Source organism: Enhydra lutris, unplaced genomic scaffold, assembly GCF_002288905.1.
Source record: "Enhydra lutris kenyoni isolate GAN:26980312 unplaced genomic scaffold, ASM228890v2 scaffoldscaffold10, whole genome shotgun sequence".
NCBI classification, from domain to species: domain Eukaryota; kingdom Metazoa; phylum Chordata; class Mammalia; order Carnivora; family Mustelidae; genus Enhydra; species Enhydra lutris.
Genome location: NW_019154094.1, coordinates 39,920,683 through 39,930,049, shown reverse-complemented (window position 1 = coordinate 39,930,049; position 9,367 = coordinate 39,920,683). Strand labels below are relative to the sequence as shown.

Sequence of the window (9,367 nt, the reverse complement as noted above, 5' to 3'; positions counted from 1 at the left end):
TTGGGGTTAAAAGACCCAGATTGAAGGCTGGACTTTGCCACTGACAAGCTGTGTGATCTTGAATGAGTCCCTCTCTGAAATTCAGTTGCTGCATCTATAAAAATAGGAATAATTCTCATGATGATTTTTTTTTTTTTTAAATGAAACTATTCTGTAGTGGTTAATATGGACTACTCAGAGAAGGGACAGATCGCTATAGCAATCACAGAGAGCAACGTGAGGAGGAGGCATGAACCTAGATGTTGAAAGGTTTGGCAAGGTCTGGATTTGGTTTGATTCCTGCCTGTCTTTTCCTAACGGTCAACAGGCATTTATTTAACAAAGGTTTGCTGCAAAACCTAGTGCGGGCTTTTTAAACCACTTACATGCCTTGAGACGCGAAGGGGCAACGTGGCGCGTGCGCAGTGGGAGAGTCTTTGCCTGGCTCCGCCCTTGTACTATAACTCCCAGCAGGCTCCGCACACGCCTCAGGCGCGTCGCTGACTGTTGACGTAACGCCGCAGCGCGGGGAATTTCGAGTAGCGGTGGAGCGCCGGAGGCCAGTGGGTGCGGGAGCCCCCTCACCCTACCTAGGGCAGACCATGGACTCCTTAGTCGAGCCTCGGTGGCCTCCAAGTCTGGCAGTCATGAAGGTGAGTGCTCTGGGGAGGTCGGGAGCACTCGGTTGTCTGCAGGAGGCCAGTCCCGCTGTGAGAAGGAGAAAGGCGGAGACGCGAGCTGCGAGCTGGGCCAGGGTAGCCGGTTCTGCTCTGCCGCTTACCGACGTGGTAGATGCGCCTCAGTTTCCTCCTGCTGAGAAGTGGCGGGATCAGGCCTCGGTCCCTTGTGGTAAACTTAGGTTGGCCGTCTTATGGAACCGGGTATTAAGCGGTTCAGCCACAACGGTGAAAATGACCTCGAGAAAAATAGTCACTCTAAACGGTGAAAACCTCAGTAACAACTGACCCTTTCCGAGGGCCTGCTACTTGTCAAGCATAAGTAAACTCTCGCAGTACATTGGTTGAGAATTTTCCCATTTCTTTTACTTTCTTTCATTTCTTCTGATTACCTAGTGCTGGTTGGCCCTGACTTCTCCCTGACGTGTCCTAACTCGTAACAGTCGTGCATCTCTTAAACAAGGAGATCAGGGCTCAGGCTTAGCACTAGAACCTTTCATTGCATTTATATTTCATTCTGTTATTTCATTGTATTTCATTATATTACCTAACTTAAATAACATGGTGGTTTTGGCAAGGCATTCCAGTTCCATTTACAGTAGCAGTGAACCCTGTGTGCTTGATCAAGAAGAGCAAACACATTTTGCTGTACTAGCTAAGAATCATTTACTTGGTTTTTCTTCTTGCTCTATAATTATGTATTTTTTTGACTGTGTGCAAGATCACTTTCTAGTTCTGTTCCTTAGTTTGGTAAATATGAGGATTGTGGTATCAGTCATAAGACTGACTTTTGAGGATTAAGGGAAGGGACTTGGGGAAGCTTAAAGTATAAGGCCTTTCTTCTTGCCATCACCAGTGTCATCTACAGTGCCTGGGTACTTGAAATAGCCCCATGGTGAAAAGCTGACAATGGGGAAGGATCTAGGAAGGATGTGGTTTGGAGTTGTGGTGGCCTTGGCATCAAGGTACTTCAGAGAACATAGATTTGAGTTCCAGTGGTCTTGGGTTAAATCTGGTCTCTGGCTCTTATTTAACTGTGGGATCTTGGGTTTGTTACTTAACCTCTCTGAGCCTACTGTAAAGTGGAGACAAAAATAAACAGTTTATAGGGTTGGTTAAATGAGCTGATGTGTGTGGATAGGGATTCTATCTGGCTTATTCACGGTGCTTAACACAATGTCTGGCACATAGTGCAGGCTTCAAGATCATTTGCTAATTGGTTGAAGGTTCTAAGTATCTGGAAGGTAGTAAGCATTCAGTTAATATGTCTTTATTATTATAATCAATAGCACTTTAACATGTGTTGTTTCTTCCCCCCTTTTATTTGTTATTGTGAAGATTGAATTGTATAAAGGAAGTAAAAGCTTTGTAGCTTGTAAAGCTTCTTGCTTTGTAGATTTAAGCATAATTTACCACAACTTTCAGAGTTCTTTAGAGGCAGGTTCGATGTCTTCTACGGATTTGATGTCTCACCACAGCACTGAAAAAAGGGTTCAGCACCTGAGAGTGTTTAGTGATGGAGTTGATTGAAGCCATATTAGAATCATGGTGAAAACCAGCCCCCTCCAGTATTTTCTTTTCTATTTTTCTAATAGCTCTTTATTTTATTTTGTTTGTACCTGTTAGTACTGTTTATTTTGCCCATTTCCCCCCACCCCCCAACCTCCTCAGCAACCACCATTTCTCTGTATTTAAGAGTCTGTTTTTTGTTTGTTCATTTATTTTTTAGATACCGCCTGGAAGTGACGGTTCCATATGGTTGTATGGTATTTGTCTTTCTGTCAGACTTACTTCACTTGGCATACATAATACCCCCCAGGTCCATCCGTGTTGTCACAAATGGCAAGATCTTATTCTTTTTTAGGGTTGAGTAATATTACATTGTATATATATCTTGGCTGTTATGAATAATGGTGCAATAAACCTAGGGGTACATATGTCTTTTCAAATTAGTGTTTTCATTTTCTTTGGGAAATACCTTGTAGTGGAATTACTGGGTCATATAATATTTGTTTTTAATTTTTTTAAGAAACTCCATAGTGTTTTCCATAGTGGTTGCACCAATTTACATTCCTACTGATAGTGCAGGAGGGTTCTCTTTCTCCTTATCCTCACCAACACCTGTTATTTCTTTTCTTTTTTTTTTTTTTTTGAGACTATCCATTCTGACTGGTGTGAGGTGATATCTCATGGTGGTTTTGATTTGCATTTCCCTGATGATTAGTGATTTTGAGCATCTTTTCATGTGTCTATTGGCCATTTGTATGTCTTTTTTTGGAAAAATGTCTATTTAGGTACTCTGCCCATTTTTTAATGAGATTATTTGGGGGGTTTTTTGGTGTTGAGTTGTGTGCTTTCTGTATTTTATTTTATTTTTTTAAAGATTTTATTTATTTATTTGTTAGAGAGAGAGAGAGAGAGAGCATGAGCACAGGCAGACAGAGTGGTAGGCAGAGGCAGAGGGAGAAGCAGGCTCCCCGCCGAGCAAGGAGCCCCATGTGGGACTCGATCCCAGGACGCTGGGATCATGACCTGAGCCGAAGGCAGCCGCTTAACCAACTGAGCCACCCAGGCGTCCCTGCTTTCTGTATTTTAGATATTGACCCCTCATTGGATATATCATTTGCATTGAATGCATCTCTCCCATTCACTGGGTTGCCTTTTTGTTTTGTTGGTGGTTTCTTTTGCTGTGTAAAGCCTTTTATTTTGGTGTAGTCCCACTAGTTAATGTTTGCTTTTGTTTCACTTGTCTGAGGAGATGTAGCTATAAATATGTTGTTCAGGTGATGTCCAAGAGATTACTGCCTATTTTTCCTTTTTTTTTTTTTTTTTTAAGATTTTATCTATCTGACAGAGAGACAGAGATCACAAGAAGGCAGAGAGGCGGGCAGAGAGAGAGAGAGGGGGAAGCAGGCTCCCTGCTGAGCAGAGAGCCTGATGTGGGGCTCGATCCCAGGACCCTGAGATCATGACCTGAGCCGAAGGCAGAGGCTTAACCCCCTGAGCCACCCAGGTGCCCCCCTATTTTTCCTTTTAGTAGTTTTGTGGCTTTAGGACTCAAAGTCTTTGATCCGTTTTGAATTTAGTTTGTGTATGGTATAAGAAAGTGGTCTAGTTTCATTCTTTTGCATGTAGCTGTCCAGTTTTCCCAATACCATTTGTTGAAAAGACTCTCTGTTCCCCTTCCTGTATTCTTGCCTACTTTGTTGTAAATTGACTGTATAACCGTGGGTCTATTTGTGGGCTTTCTATCCTGTTCCATTGATCTATGTATTTTAATCCCTTTGTCATGTATTTGTCAATTTCTCATCTAGTTTTTCTTGAACTTTTTCTAGGGACAAGGAATTAGCTGCTCCCAGAAGTAGCTCTGTTTGAAATTCTTTCTTATACTGCATAGAAACTTGGTTCCAAATCCATGGTTGTTAACATAAGAACCATGGAAAGACTTGTATCCAGAATTATTTATAAGATTTTTGTTTGTGTGTGTTTTCTGAACAGAGAGTTCTAGTTTTTATTCATATGTTTAAGGGGATCTGTGACCCAAAAAACTCAAGAACCTTTCCTCTAGTTATTAAGTCTTTTCACTCATTCCCTACTTTCGTTTTCCACTTTCCCCTCTTCTAAGTTGAAGTCCTAGAGGCTCCACTTGACTGCTCTCTGTTTAGTGGAGTGCATGTTATGGTCTTGAAATGGCATGACTAGAAGTTTGTATAAGAATGTTATAGCTCTGGGGGCACCTGGGTGGCTCAGTCGGTTAAGCCTTTATCTTTGGCTCAGGTCATGGTCCGGGGGTCCTGGGATCAAGTCCCACACTGGGTTCCCTGCTCAGCGGAGAGTCTGCTTCTCCCTCTCTCTCTGCCCACCCTCTCCTCATGTTCTCTCTCTCTCTCTCTCTCTCAAATAAATAAATAAATCTTAAAAAAAAAAAAAAAAAGAATGTTGTAGCTCTGGGGCACCTGGGTGGCTCAGATGGTTAAGCATCTGCCTTCGGCTCAGGTCATGATCCCATGGGCCTGGGATCAAGCCCTATATCAGGCTCCCTGCTCAGTGCAGAGCCTGCTTTTCCCTATCCTTCTGCCATTCCCTCCGCTTGTGCTCTCTGGCTCTGTCAAGTAAATAAATAAAATCTTAAAAAAAAAACAAAGACATCATATTTGGCTGCACTGAAAAAAAAAAAGAATGTTACAGCTCATCTGATGCACTGTCACCTTCCACAAATCTTGCTCAGTATGTGTCAGCACCTCTCCTCTAGAGAGAATGGTTATATAGAAAAAAAGCATAATAGGGATGCCAGGACTCTGACTTCCAGCCCCACCTCTGCTCTTAATTGATACTCCACACAGTCCTCTAGCTTTTTGTATCAGTGGTGGCTTACCATCCAAAATAATGGAAGATGTTGGCATTTTCATGTTTATTTCCTTGGTTTCACAGTAGCAGGAATTTTTGGTTTTGACAGATAATAAATGGATATGTGTATATAGTAGAAAAAATTAAAATTCAGAGTAAGATAGAGGAGAAAATGAAAGTTCCCCATCACCCTGTCATCTGGAGGTAACCATATTTTAATGTTTTCTCTGTTTAATGTGCGTGTATGATGTGTATATGCATTTAAAATTTGGGATCATTTTGGAATTGACTTCTTGGGTTTAATTCATCCACTTATAGCATGATAGTCTTCATCTGTAAAACTGGGATATTGATGCTATAGACTTCATAAGATTGTTAGGCAGATTAAACTGTATAGTTCTATTGTAATGCATTGTAGATTTGTTCTCTGATTTTTTTAAAGTTTCCATTAAAACAATACTTTGCCATGGCATTAGTTATTCTTTGAAAGTGTGTGTGTGTGTGTTTTTTTTTTTTTTTTAAGATTTTATTTATTTGTTTGACAGAGAGAGAGAGAGCACCCAAGCAGGGGGAATGGCAGGCAGAGGGGGAGAGAGAAGCAGACTCCCTGCTAGCAGGGAGCCCCATAAGGGACTCGATCCGAGGACCTGGGGAACCTGAGCTGAAGGCAGTTGCTTAACCAACTGAGCCACCCGCTCTAAAGTGTGTATGTGTGTTTTTTTAATGGCTACATAATATTTCATCATATAGACTGTTGGTGACATTAGTCTTTTTTTGTTTGTATTTTTAAAATTTAGGTAATACACTCATGGTTAAAAAAATACAAAACAAAAAGTAAAAGTCTCCCTCACAATCTGTCCCTTATCCAGTTTTCTGACTCCTGTTACTATTATTTATTACTTTACTGTGTATCTTTTCAGAATTTCTTTATTTATATACAAGGTAAAAATATAATATGTTTTTATTCCATCCTCTTTTTTTAACAAATGGTAGCATACCTTACCTCTTTTTTAAAATATTTCATTTTAAAGATTTTATTCATTTATTAGACAGAGAGTGCATGCACATGTTTGGGGTAGAGGGACAGAGGGAGAGGGAGAAGCAGGCTGCCTGCTGTGCAGAGAGCCCAACGAGGGGCCTGAACCAAAGGCAGACACTTAACAGACTGAGCCACCCCGCCGTCCCTACCTGACTTCTTTTTTGCACTTGTTTTGGCACTCTTTCCATGTTGGTACAGGAGTGAGTTCCTCCTCCTTCTTCTTCTTTTTTTTTTCCTCTTAAAAACTGCTCAGTATTCTTATTGGATAGAATAACATCTTATTTTAAATGATTTAGAAGATTTTGCATTGTGAGAATAGATCCTTTCGTTCCTATTTGGATTGCATTCCAGGCTGACACACATATGTCTGACTTTCCAGATTGACCATGTCTTTACTACCTTCTGCCGCTGCTGGCTGCAGCTCTTTCCAGGGCCTCCTCAGTTGGCTCTACCCTGTAGTAACTAACATGTGGTACTGTGCAGAGAGCACTGGACTGACTGCCCGCAGGGAGACAGGAAGTTTTAGTCCTGGCTTGACTCATACCCCATGTTTGTGTGTGCTTCTTCATTTGTGAAGTAAAGGTTGTTTTTTTTTTTTTTTTTAAAGATTTTTTATTTATTTATTTGGCAGAGAGAGATCACAAGCAGGCAGAGAGGCAGGTAGAGAGAGAGGAGGAAGCAGGCTCCCTGCCGAGCAGAGAGCCCGATGCGGGGCTCGATCCCAGGACCCTGAGATCACGACCCGAGCCGAAGGCAGCGGCTTAACCCACTGAGCCACCCAGGTGCCCCAGTGAAGTAAAGGTTTTAAGTAGATACTTTCTCGTGTTTGGCTTTAGTATTCTTTGATTTTGTTCTTAACCTGTGTGGTGAATGGTTATTGGTACCTTTCCCCCAACAGTGAGTGTGGGCCAGGGAATGGGGTCTGAAGAAGAAGAAGCTTGGAGTAAGGGCTGGAAACACGTAAGAAATGGAACAGGAGGGCAGTGGCCATTTTGTAAAGGGTTGACAGTATGGAGCAGGAATCTGTACAGTGTCAACTTTATCTGTTGAAAGCTTTTTTGGTAACTTGACATTTGAATGTTTAAGTTATATGGGGAAGATTTTTCTTGATTTGTCAAGATTCCTTGCAGTTTATGTGGAATTAATTTTGAGTTTGTGTTTGACAAAAGAATATTCTTTTTTTTTTTTAAGATTTTATTTATTTATTTGACAGACAGAGATCACAAGTAGGCAGAGAGGCTGGCAGAGAGAGAAGGGAGGGGGAAGCAGAGAGCCCGATGTGGGGCTTGATCCCAGAACACTGGGATCATGACCTGAGCTGTAGGCAGAGGCTTTAACCCACTGAGCCACCCAGGCGCCCTAATAAAAGAATATTCTTAAATTTTTTTTTTTTTTTTAAGAGTGTGGAGAAAGAGTTCTGTGGCAGGCATTCCAGTCTTGGTATTTTTCTGATAGATATATATTTATTTTTGCATTTCAGACAATAGATGATTTGCTGCGGTGTGGAATTTGCTTTGAATATTTCAACATTGCAATGATGATTCCTCAGTGTTCACATAACTGTAAGTATGCCTTGTCGTTCTGAGTTAGTAAAAATGTGATTTTTACATAAGGTAGTGTTAATTTAACACCCCAGATGAGTACATGTATTTATTTCTCACCTTTAGCTCTTCTATCTCAAAGTTTTCAGATGATATTTTCTGTTGCCTTACTCTTGGGTATGTATTTTTTTAAAGCAGAAAATTACTATATTTCAATATGCAGCTTCTGTACAACCAGAAAGTAAAACATCATTGTAAAATGTTGGTTAGAAAACATGGTATTTGATTTGCATTGTATGGCAAATGGTTGACATCCTTAGTCATAAATGATCTCTTAGAAACCAGGAACAAAGACACTAATATTCCAAGGGATATGAAAAAAAAAAAAACTGTGGAAGAAAGTGAAATAACAAATGAGTAGAAAGGTTTAAGGATATATGAAGATGTTTGAACTGAGCAATAACAAAAGAAAAGCAATCTTTGTAATGTCATATTGTCAAAGATTAAAACACTGACATTTAATGTTTGTACTGTTTTAGAGAAAGTCTCATAGACAAACAAGGGACAAGATTGATGACAATCTATACAATTTTGGGGAAACCTCTGCTTTTGACTTAAAATACAAATTTTGGATATCCTTAATTCCAATGAAGTGGAACTACTGGGACTACCTCAACAAATTAGGTGGAGAAATTAAAAATAATTTTTATATAAGCATGTTCACTGCATAGAAAATTTGTAGCTAATGTATGGGCCCATAAGAATACTTGCATATCAGTTTGTTTATCCGTACACCCCAAACAGATATGCACAAAACTCCATTGACAGATAATGTTGGGGAGTAGAATTAGGAAGGGAAAAAAGCGTTTAAGAAGTGAAAATACTATTCACAAATTCCTGTGTCCTTGGAAATCTGGAAAAAGATAATTTTTTATGAATCAATTTCAAATTTACCTTGTAATAAGTGGAAATTATAAATCTCTGCACTTGAGACTTATGGCAACACTCAAATGAAGCCTTGCAATGACACCGTCCTGAGCTTGTGTGTAATATAACATGTCCATCATTCAAGCTCCCAAGATTTAGTCCAGTGTCAACAATGAAAGCAGTCAGCATGTCTGGTTACATTTCTCTCTAGTGACACCCTTCAGGCAACTTTCAAACATGAGCTTTCCTAGTACAGTTTTTTGATCTGTGAGGAACATCCACTCCAGCATATAAAAGAGGAGTATCTGTACATTATGAAGATTGTCTTTTGGATTTGAAGATGGTGGTAGAAGGATAGGATCAATTTCCCTTTTAGTCATCACACTCATCTCTCCAAGGGGTGTTTCTGGGACCAGAGATGGAAGTGAAGAACCAGAGATGGAAGATGGAGTAATATTGCCAGCAGAGGTCTGGTGGCACTATTTCTTGCTATTACAAGCAAAGATGGCAAAAGTGTGTTTTCCTGGATCTATCATCTCCTGTGGTTCCCAGTTAAGACTTATGAATTAAGGAAGTCCATAGGACAGGGAGTGTTCCTGATGTCAGCTGTCCTCAGGCCATGTGCAGATCTCTTCCTTTCTTGTTCTTCTCAGATCACATCTTCTCCCATATTCTTTTCTTGGGTTCCCTCTTGGATATTTTTATGCCTCTCGTAACATTAAGGCAATAAAGATCTTGGTCACTATGTGTAGTTATTTATTTGTCTAGTACTTTTAGATGTTAAATTTCAGAATTTTTGTTTTGCAACAGGTTAACACTTAGGTAGTTCAATCATATAGACCTTAACATGAATATAT

At 40.2% G+C, this 9,367-nt stretch overlaps 1 protein-coding gene across 1 annotated transcript in view; it reads left to right on the top strand.

The window, feature by feature from the left end:
• Positions 1 to 518: 518 nt before the first annotated feature.
• The window catches only part of LOC111144077 (RAD18, E3 ubiquitin protein ligase), a 107,095-nt gene continuing 98,246 nt past the window's right edge, over positions 519 to 9,367 (top strand). The window contains exons 1-2 of the mRNA XM_022498177.1: positions 519 to 632; positions 7,523 to 7,604. Coding sequence (XP_022353885.1) covers positions 582 to 632; positions 7,523 to 7,604 — 133 coding nt within the window. The 5' untranslated portion in view covers positions 519 to 581. The remainder of the gene's footprint in view (positions 633 to 7,522; positions 7,605 to 9,367) is intronic.